Source organism: Salvia splendens, chromosome 3, assembly GCF_004379255.2.
Source record: "Salvia splendens isolate huo1 chromosome 3, SspV2, whole genome shotgun sequence".
Taxonomy (NCBI): domain Eukaryota; kingdom Viridiplantae; phylum Streptophyta; class Magnoliopsida; order Lamiales; family Lamiaceae; genus Salvia; species Salvia splendens.
In genome coordinates, this window is record NC_056034.1 from 8,279,380 (window position 1) to 8,301,598 (window position 22,219).

The window sequence follows — 22,219 nt, forward strand, 5'->3', positions numbered from 1 at the left end:
ATGCAAAGTGTTGGCTAATCTCCTAATTACGAAATTAACAAAAAAAATAAACAACAGATCCATTATCCCTTTTCTATTGTGGATTCAACTGCTTCAAGCAGTTAAGTAAACAACAGATCCGTTATCCCTTGTTGGTGTTTCGGCTCCCCCTTATTCCCAGACGTACTAGGGCCTATCTTGGCCAACCTAGCGCTTTATTTTTTTGCCATAGCAACGGGAATAACGTCGTCGAGGGCATCGTCTATGTCGACTCTAAGCTGCTTCTCTGATATGGACCAAACAACATAACACATCAGAAAATTAAACCTTTGCATTATTCATCCAGAAATTATCATAATTCAGCAATATACTATGTGCATTACTTTTTGTAAGTTGTGCATTATGTGTTATTAAATTGTCATTATGTTCAATATACTATGACTTTTATTTGTACTAGCCAATATTTTATGCATCATATAATCAATCAACCGAGACATACAGAATCTAAATCTGGTAAGAGTTGTGGAAGTGAAATGAACCAAAAAAACAGAACTAAAATGGCTGAATCAGCACAACATGTGATGACTCATCTTTCATCAACAATCATATATTCGGTTGCATGTGACTTTGTACCAACTTTTTAGCATGCATTTTTGTGCCACTAATTTTTCAAAGCAAATGCACGCATTCTTAAATTTCTTTTAATTTCACCCAAGACATTTATGTTCTTTTACTTTCACCCAAGACAGATAATGACATATATATATATATGTACATGAACCACACTATATAGATATGTATATGAATCACACGAGTATGGAGATTTATGATTTTCTGTATTTTAGGCATAATATATGTTTCCTACTCTAAATATGATTTGTTTCCTTAACATATAGTATTTCCTTAAGGGTATGTTTCCCTGGGACGGATCTAATATATGTTTAGAAGGGGCAAATGCCCCACCTCAATTTCCAATAGATATATACATATATACATTATGTTAATCTAATACTCACGTATTCACGATAATTTGCCCCCCTTCATTTAATAAAATATAGATTTACTTGCCCCTCTCCTATGAAAAACACAGCTTGCACCATCACACGTAACAAAATAGTAACAAAATAGGGGAGATCCAAGGCCCAAATTAAAATATATAAATATAAGCCATAGAAAATAACAAAAAAGAAATCTAAAAATATGTGTTCCTTTTGAAAAAGCCGCAATAACTGAGGCCCTCTCCCAACACCAAAATTTTTTCTCTTTTTATTATATTTTTTATATTTTAATATTTATTTATTTATTATATGTTAATATTTTGCCCCTCCTACTACAATTTTCTGGCTCTGTCCCTGATGTTTCCTATTTTGACTAGGATTAGGGTTCTCTACAATGCTTATATAGATGTTCTCACATTGTAATAAGTATCCAAAAGTTATACTATTGAAATCTCTAGCTTGACGAGTATGGCTCGAGGGAGAGAAATCAAGATGAGAATCAACGAGAAGACCGTTGTGAAGAAGTTCGATGGATCTGATTTTATCTTTTGGAAGATGCAAATTGAGGATTACCTGTATGACAAAGATTTGTATCAGCCCTTAAAATCTAAACCCGAAAAGATGGAACAAGAAGAGTGGGAGTTGTTGGACAGAAAAGCGATGAACGCAATTCGTTTGTCGTTGTCCAAGGATGTGGCATATCACATGATTACAGCAAGGTCGACGAAGGAGGTCATGAAGACCTTGGAAGAGATATATCAAAGACCATCCACATCAAATAAGGTACATCTGATAAGGCGATTGTTTAATTTGAGAATGCTAGAGAGAACACCCGTTCAACAATATCTGAACAAGTTCAACATGACTAATGTGCAATTGAACATGGCTGATGTCAAATTCGATGACGAGATTTGTGGCCTTATTTTACTATCGTCTCTGCCAGACAGTTGGGTCTGCGCAATGACAGACAGTTGGGTATGTGCAATGACAGGAGTAAGCGTCGAAGAGTCAAAACTAACTTTTGATAAGGTAAGAGATCTGATGATTGACCAAGAAATTTGCCGAAGAGAATCGAGATCTTCTGCTTCAAGGCCAACACTGGATACAGAACAAATTGGTAGATCGAAGAGACAGTAGGATACGAAAAAGGAAAGAAGATCAAATTACAGAAAAAATGATCAATCCAAGTAAGATAAAGATACGTTTAAGTGCAGGACATACAGACGTGTATAGATCAGACATCATTACAATGCAACTTGCAAGTCATCTAAACTACATCTGCACTTAACAGAGCTCTTAGGATTTAGGTTTTCATTAGGTTGCAACTTGCAAACTGATTTTAGAGAAATGTAAATTTAGTATTTCAATTGTTGTACCCACATCCATTCCATGATTCAAGAAACTTTTTCGACATGCTCCAATGTTTACACATTGTAACGTTGAGAAGTTGACAGTAAACCTAAAATGACTTGCTGAAGTTCTGTTAAGGATTAGTTCATCATGTGACGCAATATGTATTAGCCATGGCTTTAAATAAGTGAACACAAGAAATTATATTGCTGGACTAGACAAGTTTTATGTCAATTTTTGTAGATAAAACCGATGTAAGAATGTGCCGAAAAGGTATTGTGCAGTCGAGATTCTACATATTCTACATACAAAGTGAAGATTGCATAAGTAGTTTGATTACATTGAAGGAATAAGGCAGCAGCTAATACTACAGCTTAAACAAAGGTTGAACCTGCATCAAAACCATGAACATTGACTCGGAAGCTGTGTAGCTGATTTGATGGACATCAACCAACAAAATCAAGACCAGCACTGGCAGGTAATCCAATTATAATAGAAACTGATACTAGACAACAGGTTATAGTACCATAACACCATTTGAAACATGAGTCTATGTCCAGAAAATGCTGAATGGTGGCTTTACAGCATCATGTCGCCATCTCCACATAGCAACCCTGCAGACGTATCTTGACTTCTTCCAAGATAGTAATCAATTCCCACCCAATCAAAGGTTGTGAGCTGATACCTTAGCTTCTCCACATTGTTCCTGTGTGTGACTTCATATCATCATTCATGGTGGCAGGATATGGCTTAGCATGGAGATAAGTCGGGCTTCACCCAGTTTCAAACCTACTATCGTCGGCGGTGCACAGGCGATCTGGATCTCGATCTTGATGGCAACAGTGATGGTGATCTTTTCCCCCTGAAATTTCAAATCATACCAATGCAACAGTAAATGTCATTGCTGCAAACAATACTTTTCACCTGAGTTGCAGACTGCTGAGTTGATGGATGGCAAGTCTCATAAATAATTACAGAATACAACTAAAACGGATTAGAGGGTACCTGGTACTCTCAAGAGAAGAGTAGGGAGAATTCCTGGGCTTAGAATGCTTGCTATGGGGTGACCGCAAAACTTGTCTAGAAGGAAACATTACATACTAAGCCAGTGAGAATAGAACATAAGATTTACTTGTCTAATTTCTAGCTTAAGACAGACTCCAACCATAGATCTAAACAAAGCTCATGCCTTCACATTACCAAAATCTCTTTTTAGGCTAGAGATTGTAGCAGCAGCAAGAGATGTTAACAATTTGTCAGAAATAAAATCAAGTCAATATGTTGAGAAGAGGTCATAATGAGGGACGGAGACAGACCAATAAAAATATAAGGAAAATAAAAGTATGTACCCTGAAAGGACTAAAATATTTCCCAACATAAAAATCAGGAAATATAGATGGTATAATGTACATGAAGACTGGTTAGAGTAAACTTTTGAGGTAGAGGTACCTTTTTCTTGTCCTGGTGGGCAATGGAGATTTATGTCTTCTCGAGTGATGTAATTTCCTGGCCACCAAATTATATTATATATACATTTCAACAAAGTATGTGGGGATTATTAACAAGATGATAATAATTTCTCTCAGAAAAAACACCTTCTAGAATCATCTGATGACTCATCACTTGACTCATTTGCACGACTATCCAAGGAGTTATCCTTGGTCCCTCTATCCCTGGCACCAACTGAAGATGACCGGCGCCGTTTATGTCTACTGGGTTCAGTACCACTTTTATGTCTAGATCGTTCTTTTCTGTCATCCCCTGTTCTCTCTTTCCTTTTCCCATCATTGTCTTTTTTACTACTACTTTTATCTTTGTGTGCCTCAATTGTCCCTTCCTTGTCATCGGAAGAAGAGGGCCGCCTCCTTGGTTCATTGTTAATTGCTTTTTCATCAGTCTTACCTTTCTCCTTCACTTTATCTTTGAAATTATCATGATGGTCATTCCTACCAGCTCTTGCTCGCCTTTCTTCATGTCTTCTATGTTCTTCATCTCCCTTCTTATCCAGTTTACCCTTAGAACTTTCTGATTTTTTTTGCTCTTTCTTCATTGAGCTTCTTTTGTTTTCAAGCTCATAATTTTTATCAGGTCCGCTCCGGGTATTTTGGGTCCGGGAATCATTGTTCATCCACCTTTGAGCTTCAAAATTCCCATCTGGTATTTCATCTCTCTCAACAGCCTTTTCAGTCAAATAGTTGCTCGATATAGAAGTATCATAACCTTGCTGGTACTCATTTTCTACAGTGCCAGACAATCTCTTAGAGGAATGCAGACTATTATCTGATGCAAATTCTTTAGCAGCCATATTATCATTTGGCAGATTTTCAGCAGCACTAGCTGGAACATTTCTTTGTTCCTGGGAACCACTGTTCTCAATGACAGGATTAGAGTCCAAAAGCTTGCTCTGTTGCATGGAGCCGTCCTTTAAATCTGGCTTGCCTGGATTCTGTATCTCATCTTCCTCATCCGAGGCATAATTACCCAGCCCCAGTATATCTCCAGCAGAACCAGAAGTAGATCTTTCACTAGCATCCTCATTGTCACTTCCCTTGGCCTTGGTTGGGATCAGAATCTTGGCAGAGGCCTTGGGTGTTGAAACTGATGGAGCAGAAGGCAATAAGTGGTGGTTTGACAAGTCACCATCTCGATTAACTACACAAATGAAAAGGACATAAGAAACTTTATCATGCAAATAGAAAATATGAAAAAGCATCGAGTTGTTCTTCTAAAACTATCCTATTGAAAATCATGTAAAAACATGGCATATGGAATCAATTTGATATGGAAAGACTGTCCACTTGTAGTCAGCCACCTTCAACAGAGGGACCATCTTCTTTCAGAACTTTGGTAGCTATTTCATCAAACAGATAATCAGTAACCTGCCATATACCATATGGTCAAAACATGCTTCTAAGGCAAAATGAACTTTAATAGTAATGGACCATCTGGAACCTTCAGAAGAACATCAGTCAGAACACGCTTTATCTCCTGGTTAATAGCTGCAGTTCTAGCAACTTCAACCTCATCCTACAAAGAGGAAGAAGTATTAGCATCAATCTGGAACTCATTTTTGCTTTTTGATATCAAGACCAGGTACAATGAATAATACTCCCTTTGTCCCACTCAAAGTGACACATTTCTAAAAATGGAAACACCACTCTCTACTTCTCTCTGCTACTTTATTTTCTCTGGACCTAACACACTTAAACAACACTACATAAAATCCCTTGCTGAAAAAGAAATGCTTCCCTTTGAATGGCACGGAGTAATATATTGATACTCAAGCTAGTAAAAACTTATAAATCACAGAGTGGGATTGGTAGTGACTGGGACATAGCAAAGTGGGTGGGTAAGTGACTGGGACATAGCAAAGACTTCAAACAAATTTTCATTGATAAATAGACACGAGTGTATAGTGCAATTTAAAACTCAAAGAAGAGGTAGAACATAAGATACAATGGAATATATGGCCATCCATCAACCACAGAACTCTGAGTCAACATTTAGAGAGGGGATACCTCATCTTCATCTTCTGTTGATGAATCGTTGCTTTTGTGGTCTGATTGATCTCCCTTCCTAGAAGGCTTATCGTTATCATCATCATTCATGAATTGTGATTCCTCCTTGGGAAAATTCAGGGCAGAACTTGAACTTGTGATAACAGCCTTGTTTTTAATGATTTCTTCCCTAAGCCAGTTAGGTACGGATGCCTATGATACAAAACAAATATCTCTAAGTGACTGGACTAGTTGTTAAACTCAAGCTGACAACATGTTAATCAGGAAAGAGAAAAATTATATTGTTATTAACAATTTGTTATGACTATCTAATCTACGATCATAGAAGGTTATAGTTCCTAACAACATATGGTGATACTCACCTTTTTAGGACGGTCAGCTGAACCAAAAGCATCTCCTGAAAATGTGGTGGGATGAGGTGTTACTCCTGCACCAACCCCAAAAACACCACTACCTACCATTGGAACAGTAGGCTGGAAACCAGGACCAGGAGGAAATATTGGAGCAGTATGTCCAGATACTGGAGAAGGCATAGCTATTGGATGATCAACCTTAAAGAAGCCAAATGACATTAGTAAGTGTAGTGAGGATATAAATTACAAGCATATGCAGGCTCGATGTAAAACCTGTGACCCTAATGGCATTGCCGGAGGTGGTGGAGGATAAGCAGCCCCAGGTGCAGCATGAGGAGGCCACGCATAGTTTGAAGACATAGCCACAGTAGGATCTCCGCCTCTAACAGAATCGCAGGAAGAGTGAGCATAGTTGGGTTGGACATGTGTCTCAGGATCACGATTGTAATGTGGTGCAAAATTCAGTGGTTGATCGCTCATGTCAGTTACAGACTCAGTTGGCTGGCTATTAAGTACATGATGAGGTTCTTCCATCCATCTGCCAGTTGTGTGCGGCATATGATGAAAATGATGTGGCGGAAAAGAGGCAACTGGAGTAGATGAAGAGCTATTGAGCTTTTCGTATCTATCCACAGACTCCACATTACCTGCAATAAAAAACAAGTAAGGAACGTTTTTCATAATAATAGAAAATTTTGATAACAGTAAATGCCTGATTTCAATTTGAGATTTATAAAGCCAATACCCTGATAGTTCTGTTGCCGTCCTATTGGTTTATCCACTTGATAGTGGATAGTACTACTAACAATTTCATGTCTTTACCTAAGCATTCAAGTAGGCCTACAACGTCTTCCCAGACTATAGTGAGGATCCTAATGAATGGCTATAATCACTGTCTAGGAGTAGGACACCCTTCCCAACTTAAGCTGTTTAGTTGTTGCTTTTCTCTACCTCATGCATGTCTAAGATTTGAAAGTGCAATGGTATACTTCACATGCTTGTTCGAAACATATAAAGCAAGGAGAATCAATAGCTTAGCACAGATTCACAGCAGAACTGATATACTAATTAAGTTTTTACCTGCAACAGAAGAATAACTAGAAGGTACCTCCTGCTGATGGACTATTGGACTTATAGGTGATTTTTCTTGTGGAGGGAAAGGTGGAATTGAATCTCCAGCTGTGCCTCCATCTCTAGCAGGAAATGGAGTGTGTACATCTACACCTGTCCTGTTTGACGACCCCATTGCAACTGGGAATTGATGATAGTTTGATGCTGGAGCTACTGGCACATGCCCATCAAGAAATTGTTGAGGATATTTCTCGTGGAAATGATTTTGCTCTTCTGGTCTCCCACCTGGTCCAAAATGTGATGGAGTGTGTTGATTGTCCGAGGCAGATTTAGCAGCAGCCCATGCCTTAGCTCTAGCTGCCCAGTCTTCTTCATTGTTATTAGCTGCAGCTTTAAATGCGATTTAAATTAGCAGACTCACAAAGAAAGATGCTAATCAAACATTTCAGCTGACCAGAACTCCAAGCGGGATTAGAGGTGAATGGGAAAAAAATTGTGTAAAAAATCAATATTTTCCCCAACATAAGAATTGGATTGCGTCTAAGATATAAAAGCTTGAGAATGAGTTTTCCAGAAGAGTAGATCCAAAAGTGAGTGGTAGACATTAACTGATTCCGATCGTACAAAACTAACATCAGTTCCTAGAATTATGCTCCACTTTAGCCATATTTTGAAATCAGAAAATTAACTAGGTATTAATGTGTTTTATTGGTCGTGATCAAGTTTGAACTTTATAGTTTGGTCGTATAATAATTCAGAAAGAACCCTGCAACTGCAATGATACAAATTTTCTATGAAGAAAGTTCCGTGCAAGACCAAAAAGAAACACTTATAGATCTTAGCCTAAAGCATAAATGAACAAAACATTCCCAGCAAAAGATAGCATATCCTGGACTAACTTGGGTATTGCCAATTTTGATGATGACTCCAACCGCCACTTCCCCAGTCCTACAATAATAACCATGCAATGTTAAAAATCACATATGTGGTCCGAGAATGTTCATCGAGATCAATCATAAGTAAGCTAGAAAATGAAATAGATGAGCAGAAAATTACCTGCTGTAAACAAAAGTGACAATGGGCACTTTATCACTCTATAAATATTTAAAGAAATTGAAAATGCCCGAATTAAAGGTTACAGCAGTTATTTTCAGTGCATTAATACAAAATGTTAGACAACAGAGATAGTAGTCTTTTCGGTTCGTAGAAGGTTAACGCAAAATCCTGTCAGATAATAAAAAATTTTACATTACAATGACCTCCAAATGGATTATTAGAATATTTGATATCACCATTATCTCATCATTTCATTACCATTAAAAAGCAACCAGTTCATGGATGTTCTCATTTATTTTCTTTACAACTCAGAAAATAGTTGGTTTATTAGCAGACGGTGCATCAGCTATAGGATTGAAATTACATGACCTCAGCCAATAATCAATTTTCTACGATGAGTCAGTCATCATACATCCTTATAATTTCAGAACTGAGGTTATGAGGCTCTTTTCATATTCTTCCAAAAAAATTTGCATTCAACCACTATGCGATGAAAATGAAAGTAGAAACAATTCTAGTTGATAAAGGTAAACAAATACTACAATTACAATGACATATTACTCTCATATCCATATGAGACCAGTTCAATTGTAACAAAAAATCATATGGAAAGCACATAAAGGCTAAAGCAAAACTGCTTGCACAATTATTCAATATCCTCAAAGCCAATTCATGGACTTCAAACGCACTATAAAACCTAGTTCAATCATTCAATCATTAAACAAAGCCGGAGACAACACGCTAGGCATGTCTATTAGAAAAAATAGTCCAATCATTTTTCTCAAAATCAAATCGAATACGAAAGATACCTGAGGGTAGGACTGAGAAGCGTGAGGCGGTCTAGGCGGAAGCTGGGGCGGAGGCGGATAGTGAGGGTGGGCATGGTAATGCGGAGGCTGATGCGTCTGATAAGGATGTTGAGCGTATTGAGGATGGTCAGAGGACTGAGGCGGCGGTAGCCACTGCGGAGGAGGAGGGGAAGGGGAGTGTTGTGTTTGGGGTTGGTATTGAAATTGGGTAGGGGGATAGGGCCACGGATGATTGGATTGGGGCGGGGGGAGTGGTGGTCTTTGGAACGGATCCGCCGCGGGCGGTGGCGGGGGATGCCTCATGTAGCCGTGGGGCTGCTGGTAGTCCATGTCCAATTTTTGACGCGAGTATGATTTGGGTTTTAAGGGTTTTATCTTTGTAACTGGATTTGTATTCTGGCACTTCGATTCATAGAATATAAATTTGGCAGAAAATGAGGGAAATAGATAGTATTACTACAATTTTCTTACAAATTTCTAATTTCATTAAAAAATTTATTTACTTTTGAGGGAATGGTCAGTTTTTTATAGCAATATATTTTCATTTTATTAGTAGTATTTAAGTTGGTGTGAAAATTAGGGATGAAGCCATTCTATTTCAACTTATTTATGGGCGTTTGCATCATCTCTAATTTTCAATTATTACTCAAAAACCCTTCACCTCAAATAAAAAATTACCGATGAAACACGACATATTCAATATTGTTTTTTGTTTGGAAAGAAAGAATCATCTGAAAAAAAAAGGTTAAAATATTGAAATGCTCAACCAGCCAACCTCCTCTGATGGAAAGAGGCAATATGAATAGATGAAAAACATCATAATTTCCTTTCATATCAATGGAAGAAGTCGAGCAAAAGAATACACTTTCTTTGTATCTCAAACCCCATTTATAAAGATTTGAGGCGCTCAAGGTTTCCTCTTCAGTTAGCCAATGGCGCTGCCAGATATTGTCAATATTTCCTCTTCAACCAGCCAGCAACGACAGATATGGTTGTTCGTGCTCGAGTTTGGTCGTCCTACTCTGTTTTCGTATAAGATCTATAGGAAGTATATGTGCTCTACAAGATCAGGCAACTGCGTCCGCCTGTCTTCTTATCAATCGTGCGTATAAACCATCTTTCATAAGCAGATCCGTGTGGTTGCCCATCTGAATATTAGAAGAATAGCAATGCTCAGACTAACTGCAAGCAATTGCCTGTCTCAAATAGCGTTAAAACATCGTACCTCAACGATTTTACCACTATCCATTACAATTATCCTGTCTGCGCTTTGGATTGTCGATAGTCTGCAAAAAAAGGTTCATCAGAAAAGGAAAACTGCAGGAAATCCACCTGCAAAGGCGTGCAAACTCACCTGTGTGCGATCACGAAAACTGTCCTCTTATTTTGCATCTCGGTTTTCGCAGTGCGAAGAACACCCTGTTGACAATGCCAGAATCAGCAAAGCAAGATTGTGTTATTATGCATATGTATGTCTAACTTTGTCTACCTTAACATTGTGTTCGCTTTCTGCATCTAGAGCACTCGTAGCTTCATCCATGATCAGAATGCTCGGGTCTCTAAGGATGGCCCTAGCAATAGCAATACGCTGCTTCTGTCCTCCGCTGAGCAAATCATCATCAACTAGGGTTTGGTAGCCATTCGGCAGGGCGAGTATAAAATCATGAGCAAAAGCCTGCTTGGCAGCCAATTCCACATCCTGCTGAGTAACAGCTCGAGGGCATCCATACTTTATATTTGAACTTACATCCATGCGGAAGAGTCGGGGCTCCTATATATTTACAATATATATACAATTAAATAATTCTGCTTGCATTAAATTTTTAGTAGAACACAAGGTGTAGTACCTGTCCCACATATCCGACCCTTTCTCTTAACCACTTAACATTCAGTGATTTCATTGGGTGGCCATCAACAAGTATCTGAAGTTGGAAATAAGAACGACATTAAAACGTGCATATCATAAAAAATAGAATATGGATGAGACAGACTATAATGTTTTGACCTCCCCATTTGTTGGTTCATAAAGACGGAGCAAAAGGTTCACTACGGTGCTCTTCCCACTACCACTCAGGCCAACCTGAAAACTTTGAAGCATTACACAGCATCCGGGCCCAAAATTCATTATTTTGATGTAAAAGACAAATACTGATTGGGAAAATAACAGTTTGGTAATGCCATTATGATGTCACTTGATACAAACTGAAACAGAACTGTACTAAACATGCTAAAGATGAGAAGAAAAACATCCAAAAAATTACTGTATATCGCACACCATAACACAAATGAAACAATAAGAAACTATCTTACAATGGCAACTACTTCCCCAGGATGAACTGTCATGTTGAAGTTCTGCAGTATAGACAACTGTGGGAAAAGGGTAACAAGATATTAGCAGCATGTAGAGTGTTCGAGGCAAATGAGGCGTGCTACTGCAAAGCATTCTATGTCATAGTTTGGATTTTAGAATTTATAACAATACATAAGGTCAATGATGTGAAGCTTACCGAAGGCCTGGAAGGATAGTGGAAGGACACATCCACAAACTCAATCCATCCTATCAACTTTTGTAGCCTTAAGCCTGTATATATTAGAGCAAAAATCCAAGTAAATGCTATTAACCTAGATATTTGACATGAAAACAATGGAGAATGTGTAGTTTGTGAGACGTCTAAAGGAGTTCTTACGGGTGATATCTTTCTCTATCTTAAAGGCTAAAGTTAGGAGCAGGTGACACTAATGTTCATGTTTTCGAGTAGGGGTGTAAACTGAGAATCTCACCAACAACTTCAGAAAGCAACACAAATCCTCCGAGAACTTTGATTTTTCTGTTTTTGAGGCATCCCAGGTATTATGCATTACATTAGCACAAAGCAAACCAAAGTCCAAACATTGATTTTATAAGATTAATATAAGTTTGTGCGGCGTGATAAAAATATATCGAGGGACTTAATCCTCAAGTCACCATCTATTAAGAAACTATGCACTCTATGCATCTGCTCCACTATTCACTGATTAAGAAATGCCTAGATCCTCATTCAAACTACTAAATGTTGAGCTCTGCATTATCATTACACTTCTGCACAGTCAGTGTGTAGTGCCAATTCAAACGAAACAGTGCCTAAAAAGCAAAACCAAAATAAAATTCTAAAACTAAATGGAAATTTTTTATGGGGTGGGGGGATATGGTAGTTGAATACTCATGTGTTAAGAGAAAGTACATGCCTTTTGCAGTAAACTGATCGCAGGGTGAAAGATCTATCAGGTGAAAAACTTTTTCACTTGCTCCAATAGACTGCATCAAATTTGATAAATTATCCCCGACCCACCATGTAGAATAGATTAGCCATTCACTGTATAAAATGAACTTTGTCAGTTGCTCCGCTGTAATTTGACCACTCAGAATGGACATTCCTCCTATCACCACAGCAATGACCTTCAACATGACACAGGAAAACTTATGTCAAATTTACTAGTCCCAAATGATATCTACTATGATGATCCAGATAATATTCATATCAAATGCAATTGACTAACTCAAATGCTACATCAGAACCTTATTACTTTATAATCATAAAGATATACCGTATATCTTATAGGAGAGAAACCCACAAGCTACAACAATAAAATGGAAACTTCAAAGGAGTTAAGAAAAGATAAACCAATAAAACTTCATTCATCAAAGACATTTTCAAGAGTCGGCCCAAAGTCAGAAAGGGACTTGAGATACACGACACATAAACTAAGAAGTGGTGGAAAAAGATGTATGGATTATGGAAGTTCATGATGAATATAGAAAAGGAAACGTTCAGACTTTAATTGAGATTGAACACTGAGCCAAAATGCTGAAAATTACATTTATATTATCTGTGAAATTGTCTAAACCTGAGTTGCATGGTATAGAGTGTTGAAGCCGAAGTTCCAGAACCCGTAAGCTGCACTCTGTCGCAAGTTTATGCTAGCTAATTTCTCCAGCCAACTTTCGTACCTAGTCACCAAGATAATGAAAGATTGGGGAACTTATTAATTTCAAAGCAGATATTATTGAACTCCATTACATTACATAATGTGTAGATAACCAAAAGAAAAAAATGAATCCAGATTCCAGAATAACTAATTTACCAACTGTTATTAGTCCTTCATTTTCACAATCACATAAACACCCTTTTTAATTTACCCCCCTTTTAAATTTACCCCATTTACTACAATTGTGACTTTTGACATTGGAGAGAAAATGATGACACTGATTAAGACTCCCAACAAAATTTGACTTAGTTAAGAATAGGATTACAAAGATGAATTCGAGAATGAAGAAAATCTATAATAAAGAAATTTACCTTCCAAGTTCTTGTTGCTCTGTACCATATACCCGAACAGTTCTCATCAAAGAGAATGTCTCTTGGGCAACCTATATCATTCCAAAGAAATTCATATACCATGAGAACTTTAGTGCATGGCTGTGGACCCAGAAAAGAAATATTTGTGTTTTACATTATTGGCTGAAGCAGTAAACTCTTGAGTTAACTTGGCTGATTTCTTTTGGTACCTATACAAGAGAGAGAACAATTTAAATAATATGGAAGTAAAAGAGATGAAAACATGGACTCCTAAATAAAAGAGTAACTTTTGTTAAGAGTTAAAAATCCTATGATCTGAAGAAACCAGCTACAAATCCAATAACAAGGCCATATCTCAGACCCATCCCAATATCAAGAAAATTCCATAACTTACTACTGCATCTAGGAGAATATAGCTGAAGGCTAGAACTTGTTACCAGAGCAAATTTATTATTAGTTGACGAGAAATATAACTACGTATATCCCAAGAGAATTTAGATAAAAGTATCTGATGTACATAATAAAAGGATGCAGAAGATACTTACTGGCCATATATCAGCATAATAGTTGAGAGGGAGACGCAGATGCCCAATACACATAGTCCAAGTGGCAACGACAAAACCAATAAGTAGATCAAAGCACCTGAACCCTACAGAGGGTAGTAATGAGATCCTCATATTAAAGACCAACTGTACTAAGCGTTTCTATGTAAAACAGACAAACCTGAAGAACATTGCGCAGTATCAGATTCAGGTCATTTCCTATCACACGTGATACTTGTTGGCAATCCGAACCAAGCCTACTTGTCAAATCACCAACTGTTTCAGAGTCAAAAAAAGATATGTCCTACAAAAGGATATATTCAAAAAATCAAATGATGATGTCAACATGCAAATTAGGTTTAATGCTGCGTAACTGAATTTATTTAAAGCTAAATATGGACCTGCAGAAGTAGAGTTGAGTATAGTCTTTCCCTCACTCGTTTGACCTGGACAACATAAATTATACTATGTAATCAATATAACTAGATTAGAACGAGGACATTGACAAAATGAGGAACTAAAAATCTTAGTGGAGTAATAGAAGGGGTGCATGTCCATTCTTTACATTTGGTTTCCATCAACAATTTGGAAAGTTTCCTCTAGCTTAGTAATACATTAATACAACATTCATAAAAAAAGCAACAAAGTTTCCTGTAGAATAGAAGCTGTAGAAAGATAAAATACAGTTGAGGGAACTCACAAGGATCATATTAGCAATGCCGAACAAGCAACCACGCACACCACTACAAGTATAAGCCAGAAACGGAGGTATTAGTAGTGTAGATATCAGTCCAGAAAAGGGTGCAGCACTTTTGTTACAGAAGATATATAATTATGTTGTGTTGTGGAGTTTATACAATTGCCCTATATGCTATGAAGGAAAAAAGGACATTTAACAAGGTGAGAGCAAGTATCTAATGAAGAAGGGAGCTTATGACCGTAAACGATCTTAACCTGCATATTGCTGCAGTGATGCACAGCATAACTAAGAGGCGCAGATTTCGATGGAACAGGGCAATGGTGCTACTTTGGGCAGAAAATATCGACGCAGTCAGATAATGTGGGATCGATATCTCTGAAAGCTGAGCCAAAACAACGAAATTCAGCAATGATAAAACTTCTGCAAATTAGACACAATGTCGAAGGTAATGGAAGAACACAACAGGTGTAACTTGGCACGTATACAATACGTATAGAATAATAGAAAACAAGTAAATTTCAAAACCTTAACGATAATAGCATTCTTATATCAACTACTCAAATAAGCAAAGGAGAAACTTGCCACTCTTAACTGTTTAAGACCATCTCCACTCAAGCAACAGAGAACACTGCATAAGCAACTCATTCGAGTACCAAAACAACGAACAAGTTCAACTCGATTTCAAGGCCTAACGCACTAACTCACCCACCTAACATCCACAGCTTAAGCACATATCTTTGTAATGACACTCAGCAAAACCAGTCGTTCATTGAAAACATAATATACTAGATTGCACATACTGCTGTGATGACGAGTGTAACAAAAGCGGTAAATATAACCCATCGATCCTCCGCAATCAAGTCCCACATTTTCTTTAGTGCACGAAAAACAGTCACGGGTTTCGCCACCATTACATCTCCAATATCCTCCGTCGGAAGCCTCCACCAATCCCCACCGGGAAAGATCTCCCGCGCAAACTTGACCCATTTCTTCAGCTTCTCAGTCAATTCAATTTTCTCACCGCCGGCGGAAGGAACCCCATCCTCTTTGGTGATTGGGTACCCGTTTACAGAAGCTGATTTCACAGTAGAAATGTGGCGGAATCTTCTACTAGAGGCGAAGCGCTTAAATTGGGGTTTTTCTTGATTAAGATTTTGATTTAAGGAATGAATTTTGGTTAAAAACTTCCTCCGTTGGACGGGGAACGGATGGAGGAGTTGGGAGTTGCAGAGAGAGAGAGCCATGACTGAATTTCAATCAGAAATTACAAGTGGGAAAATAGTCCTCCAAGAACGATTTCTGGTATTAAATTTAATCAAAGATGAATTTGTGTGGACACGTTGCCTTGCGACAACGCACACACAATGGCAGCAGGTACAGACAAAAGTAAGGAAAATAATGAAATGAAGCAATGCCTCTCTTAAAGAAGTGCACGCTAAGAATTAAGTACTGTACATATCAGTATTTGATGTAGGAATTTAAATTAAATCGTGTTGGAGAAATTTAGCGTGATCCTGAAATTGTATAGGGCGGCGAATAGTAGACTAACTAGCATATCAATGTAGATTTGAAATTACCAGAAAGTTTTGAACTTTTAACCGTAGAGATGATGAATCTCCGTGTCTGAGCCGCCACCACACGGCATCTCACTGCGCCACGCCTCTCTTTTTGTTCTGGACGTTATTGCCCCTGTGATCCCACGCTGCCAACCCAAAACCGCGAGCCCTTTTCCGTCCTTGGTCCTGAAATATCTCCACCATATTTTTCCAACAGAAATCTTCTCCCATCAGAAAGCAACACAGATAAATCTCAAAACTTCCTTCCTCTCGACGCCGCTGGCATGGCCGTAGTGCTCGGAAACGTCTCTCCATTCCTGGACCTCTCCACGTCGCCGCCGCGGACCGCGCTCCCCGATCGCCGGCCCAGGCCACTCCCCTCCGACGCAGTATTGAACCTCTTCAGGAAGGATCTCCACCAGAACCCCAATTTCCACGCGGCGTTTGAATCGGTGTTCGATCACAGAGAAAAGCACGTGAACAAGCGGAAATCGAACCAATCCAAGGTGAATGAGGTGGAATACGAGAATTCGAGCGACGACGAGAACGGCAACGGCAACGGCTTAGGGGACGAGCTCGAAGACGACGGTGGTTTCAACTGGGAGAAGGAGATGAGGAGGAGAGTTAAGGAGATCGAAGAAATGAGAGAGTTGGAGAAAAAGGCCGAGGAGCTGCAGTACCAAGTTGATCAAGAGTATGGCGAGGGCGATAGTAATGGCGAACCGGATGAGGAGACTGAAGAGCAGAAGCGGATGAGAGTGAAGAAGGAACTTGAAAAGGTTCGATTTTTTTCAGAGTATGCGTTATCCTTTGTTTCAATTTTTCATAAAACCTTGCTGCACCAGATAATACAGTAATGATTTACTTGCCAATTCTTTCTTTGAAAATACTTCATGTAGTTTCTTCTTCAGATTTCAATACTGGAACTTTCATCTTACTGGTTTCGTTAGATTAGATTACTATAAATGATATTAACTTGGTGTGCCGTGGCTGATTGTTGGAATGAAGAATTTAGAGGCCTTTTGTTTTACTTGAAAGTCAATTGTGAATGAACTATGTTAAGATGGAAGAGTCTTGGATGAATAATACTCCGTAGTAGTACTTATTATTCTATCTGCTGTACAATCTAATTGTTTATTATCTAAAGGGAGCAATGGATAGATGGAAGAGTCTTGGATGAATAATAGTATTATTCTTTTTGTTATACAATCGAATTGTTGATTATCTAAAGGGAGCAGTGGATGAGAATGAAGTAGAATAATCAGCTCATAGTTATCATCCTTCTGTATACTAATATTATTACCTCAGTCAATTTCTTTTTTCTCTTCTCCAAATAGAGCAGCTAAATACTAGTGCACATTACCTTAGTAAAATGTACTGTATTTGCCTTTATGTTGCAATAGCTTTGAATTGGGTGTATATTAAAGGTAGCAAGGGAGCAAGCAGAACGAAGGAAAACAGCTCAGTTAATGTTCGATTTGGGTCAGAAGGCATACGGAAGGGGTATGTATGGGCGCGCCATCGAGTTTCTTGAAGGCGCCCTCACAATCATCCCTCGACCTACTCTGTTTGGCGGTGAGGTTGGTAATGCTCTCTATATAGCATCCAACTTCAGATTTTCCACCACATTTCTTAAACTAACTTTCCTTGGTTCTCATCATCAGATACAAATATGGTTAGCTATGGCTTACGAGGCTAATAACCGCCACGCAGACTGCATTGACCTGTACCAGCAATTGGAAAAGAGACATCCCAGTGTCAGCATCCGACGCCAGGCTGCAGAGCTGCGCTACATACTGCAAGCGCCTAAGCTGAAGATATCGCAGGAGGAGATGGTAACAATCCCACTCATAGGTTCTACTTATGATAGGTAAGCCTTTTTATTCATGAAAAATTTCTTGAAATATTCTCAGAATATCTGATATACATGAACCTGTGATTGCATTTGACTGCATTATTATCAGTTATGCGGCAACTTGGAGTGATAAAAACAAAGACAAGGATGAAAGGATGAGTGGTTCAACGAGTAATCAGCTTCCATCAGACAAGGACTATTTGGGGGATTTTATGGTGTGGAAACCGCCCGTCGGCCTGGAGAAGAACAGTGCTTTCTGGGTTTCTTTAACTCTGTGGATAGGTCTTGTTGGCGCCGCTCTTCTTCTGCAAAGATGAAGCCTTATATATTTTGTACAGATGCCATTCTTGTATTACTGTTTCACTGTATCTGTATGTATACGTGATTTGTTACTCTTTAAGTTTGTAATATAGTGGAATTTATGCTTTTATGTTACGCTTGATCATGTACTTGTACTCCGTTCTGCTTTCAATATTTTGTTTTGTTTTGTTTTGTTTTACTTCATTATTAATTTATCATTATTTGTTATGGACCAAAACTGTAAAACATAGAGCATCCCCAGTGCGGTCCGGCCTGCAGCCCAGCGCTTTAAACAATGATGTTTTCCGGCCTGGGACCGTACCGGTCACGCAGTAGCATCTCGGGGCCGCGCTCGGGGTCCGGCCCGGCTCAGGGTTAGGCGTCTCGGGACGGGATGCGATGCGGTCCGGCCAGCGTTAGATGGGGTTCGGGTCGGACAAGGCCGCAATTCAATTTTTTTTTATTAAATTCAAAAATTTATCTATAAATACCACTCTATCCATTTTCATATCTATTCAACTTCATTTCTCTCCCTCTCACACTATAAAATTCGAAAAAATGCCTCCTCGCTGTGAAGGTCAAAGAGCAATCGAAACTCAAATGGCTCGAATGTTAGAGGCGGCGATGTCGGCAATCCAAGAAGAAATCAACAACGAGGTGGAACGCTGCCAAGTTGCTGTTCAAGCGTGGAACAAACAACACGTTCGGGTACCACATACTCAGATGTATATCCACCAAGACCGTGAACAAGCTGGTTTGCGGTTTTTCACAGATTATTTCTCTAGAGATCCTCGATGGAGTGATCAGATGTTACGTCGTCGGTTCCGGATGCGGAGCCTTTGTTCCTGCGCATCGTCAACGCAGTTGTAGCTCATGACTCGTATTTCATGCAAACCACTGATGCTGTTGGGCGGCAAAGTATATCGACTTTGCAGAAATGCACATTCGCCCTACACCAACTCGCTTACGGAACGACTGCAGATATGTTTGATGAGTACCTCCGTATGAGCGAGCAAACTGGACGCGATTGCCTAGCTAGATTATGTCGGGCACTAGTCGAAGCATTCAAGGATACATACTTGAGAAAGCCAACGACCGATGACGTTAGCAAGTTGGTGAACATGCACGAGCGGACCCACGGCTTCACGGGGATGCTGGGCAGCATCGACTGTATGCACTGGCAGTGGAAGAATTGCCCAACGGCTTGGAGAGGACAATACACTAGCTGGCACAAGGGCACACATCCAACGATTGTGTTGGAGGCCATTGCCGACCAACGATTGTGGATCTGGCATGCCTACTTTGGTGTCACTGGGTCGAACAACGACCTCAATATGTTGAACGAGTCTCCATTGTTCAACGACTTGTGTGACGGGCGAGCGTCGGACGTAGAGTTCACGGCCAACCACTGTCGGTACAGTATGGGGTACTATCTGGCAGATGGGATCTACCCTCGATGGCCCGTGTTCGTGAAGACTATCACATGTCCGACAACGGAAAAGAGGGCATTGTTAGCCCAAAAGCAAGAGGCGGCTCGGAAAGATGTGGAGCGTGCATTCGGAGTCCTCCAAGCACAGTAGGCTATGGTGAAGAGAGCGGCTCGTGGTTGGCACTGTCCACTAATCAGTGACATCATGTATGCATGTATCATAATGCATAACATGATCGTTGAGGACGAGGGAGAAAATGTCACTTTGTGGTGCGACGATCCGCTCTCCAGCACAGCCAATAGCTACATTGTCACCGCCCCGCCCGTGCATGGTGTTCCTCCTGACATGTGCAATGTCATGGCTCGTTTAGCTACGATGCGCCAATAAGAACTACACACTCGCCTCCAAGCGGATCTAATTGAAGAAATTTGGACACGCACCAACATTTTCCAGCATTGACGTTATGTTTTATTTATTTTTTTGTATTTTTAAATTTCTATGTTGTAATTTTCTATTTCCGAATGAGGAACAACTTTTTTCGTGTTTGAATATGTTAGGCATTTTTAATTTCACGAGTAAAATAGGTTGTAAGTTGTTAATAGTACAATTTAATAGTTGTGGCATGGGATGGGGCCCGCAAGGTTAGAGGAGTTGATGTCTGATGCTCAAATTTAGGGGAATGATGATGTGGAGGGGACTTAGGGCCAAAATTGGGGACGGGATTGGGGATGCTCTTACGCTAGAACCTACCATACTCAATTGTAAGACGGAAAAGTTTTTTTTGCACAAATCTACGATACTAATTTTGTTCTTTAATGCATATATATATATATATATATATATAGGGGAGCGTTATTCTCCTTTTCACATCTTAGATCCTTTTTCCTTCTTAATATTACGCGTTAGATCTAAGGCATCAACGGATCAGATTGATTCTATAAAACTGGTTCCGTGTTGCATTATAGAAGGTGGTTGTATGCATTACAGGGTTATTATTGACATTTGACGGAAAAGTAACTGCCACATTTTGGTATCTGCGAATAATGCACCAAATGGTCACGAGTAATGCATATAATTGACTATATAATGCACAATATGTGAACTGCAATGCATACGAATAAGATGTATCATGTTATGAAGTTTGTACACACGTTTCTTGTTTCCCCTAAGGGTTTAATAAGCATAGGGGCTAGGGTATAGTACGTAGACACGTATGTAATCTTCACATGGTAACGAGTAATGGATATAATTGACTATATAATGCACAATTTGTGAACTGCAATGCATACGAACAAGATGTGCTGTGTTATGATGTTTGACACACGTTTCTTGTTTCCCCTAAGGGTTTAATAAGCTTAGGGGCTAGGGTATAGTACGTACGCATTAATAACAAATTATAAAACGATACGAATAATTCATCAAATTGTCACGAGTAATGGATGTTATTAACTATATAATGCACAATATGTGAACTGCAATGCATACGAAAAAGATGTACCATGTTATGATGTTTGACACATGTTTCTTGTTTCCCCTAAGGGTTTAATAAGCTTAGGGGCTAGGGTATAGTACGTAGACATTACTAACAAATTGTTGTTATTGGAATATACGTATGTGCATTATTTGGTTTAGGTAGTGCATTATGTAGCTGTTAATTGTCATTATCTCAATATATTATGCATTATTAGAGGTATTGTGTATATATGGGTTAATCATCGGATTGAAGATTACATACGTGCATTTAGTAATGTCTACGTACTATACCCTAGCCCCTAACTTTATTAAACCCTTAGGGGAAACAAGAAACGTGTGTCAAACATCATAACATGGTACATCTTATTCGTATGCATTGCAGTTCACATATTGTGCATTATATAGTTAATAACATCCATTACTCGTGACAATTTGGTGAATTATTCGTATCGTTTTATAATTTGTTATTAATGCGTACGTACTATACCCTAGCCCCTAAGCTTATTAAACCCTTAGGGGAAACAAGAAACGTGTGTCAAACATCATAACACAGCACATCTTGTTCGTATGCATTGTAGTTCACAAATTGTGCATTATATAGTCAATTATATTCATTACTCGTTACCATGTGAAGATTACATACATGTCTACGTACTATACCCTAGCCCCTAAGCTTATTAAACCCTTAGGGGAAACAAGAAACGTGTGTCAAACATCATAACACAGCACATCTTGTTCGTATGCATTGCAGTTCACATATTGTGCATTATATAGGCAATTATATGCATTACTCGTGACCATGTGGTGCATTATTCGTAGCGGTTTCCAGCCATTATTAGATTACTATTGTACCCTCATAATGCACAAAATAGGACAAATAATGCAACACGGG

General features: G+C 38.9%; 3 protein-coding genes across 7 annotated transcripts; 1 reads left to right on the top strand and 2 right to left on the bottom strand.

Moving 5' to 3' along the window:
• Positions 1 to 2,550: 2,550 nt before the first annotated feature.
• On the bottom strand, positions 2,551 to 9,528 carry LOC121794706. Of its 5 annotated transcripts, XM_042192991.1 has the most exons (13): positions 9,135 to 9,528; positions 8,169 to 8,217; positions 7,279 to 7,659; positions 6,472 to 6,845; positions 6,208 to 6,396; positions 5,846 to 6,037; positions 5,280 to 5,354; positions 5,140 to 5,206; positions 3,923 to 4,979; positions 3,777 to 3,833; positions 3,333 to 3,407; positions 3,117 to 3,189; positions 2,551 to 3,033 (listed from the first exon to the last, which is right to left on the bottom strand). In XM_042192991.1, exons 1-12 carry the CDS (start codon positions 9,462 to 9,464, stop codon positions 3,120 to 3,122), a joined length of 2,916 nt encoding a protein of 971 aa, XP_042048925.1. In that variant the 5' UTR covers positions 9,465 to 9,528; the 3' UTR covers positions 2,551 to 3,033; positions 3,117 to 3,119. The 5 variants fall into 5 exon arrangements, 4 of the variants coding, with proteins under 4 accessions (XP_042048925.1, XP_042048926.1, XP_042048924.1 ...); XM_042192992.1 differs by having other exon boundaries at positions 2,551 to 3,189; positions 7,279 to 7,653; XM_042192990.1 differs by having other exon boundaries at positions 2,551 to 3,189.
• A 409-nt stretch (positions 9,529 to 9,937) lies between these two features.
• LOC121794707 (ABC transporter B family member 26, chloroplastic-like) lies at positions 9,938 to 16,324 on the bottom strand. The gene is made up of 18 exons (XM_042192994.1): positions 15,514 to 16,324; positions 14,968 to 15,095; positions 14,714 to 14,756; positions 14,415 to 14,459; positions 14,195 to 14,317; positions 14,017 to 14,120; positions 13,626 to 13,680; positions 13,472 to 13,542; positions 13,020 to 13,122; positions 12,360 to 12,570; positions 11,642 to 11,715; positions 11,445 to 11,501; positions 11,140 to 11,214; positions 10,982 to 11,056; positions 10,624 to 10,905; positions 10,489 to 10,553; positions 10,360 to 10,420; positions 9,938 to 10,282 (listed from the first exon to the last, which is right to left on the bottom strand). The coding sequence occupies exons 1-18, from the start codon at positions 15,955 to 15,957 to the stop codon at positions 10,202 to 10,204; spliced, it is 2,097 nt and encodes a 698-aa protein (XP_042048928.1). The 5' UTR covers positions 15,958 to 16,324; the 3' UTR covers positions 9,938 to 10,201.
• Positions 16,325 to 16,473: 149 nt separating this feature from the next.
• On the top strand, positions 16,474 to 18,559 carry LOC121794708. Its single transcript, XM_042192995.1, has 4 exons — positions 16,474 to 17,048; positions 17,697 to 17,849; positions 17,934 to 18,139; positions 18,234 to 18,559. The coding sequence occupies exons 1-4, from the start codon at positions 16,554 to 16,556 to the stop codon at positions 18,439 to 18,441; spliced, it is 1,062 nt and encodes a 353-aa protein (XP_042048929.1). The 5' UTR covers positions 16,474 to 16,553; the 3' UTR covers positions 18,442 to 18,559.
• Positions 18,560 to 22,219: the final 3,660 nt, after the last annotated feature.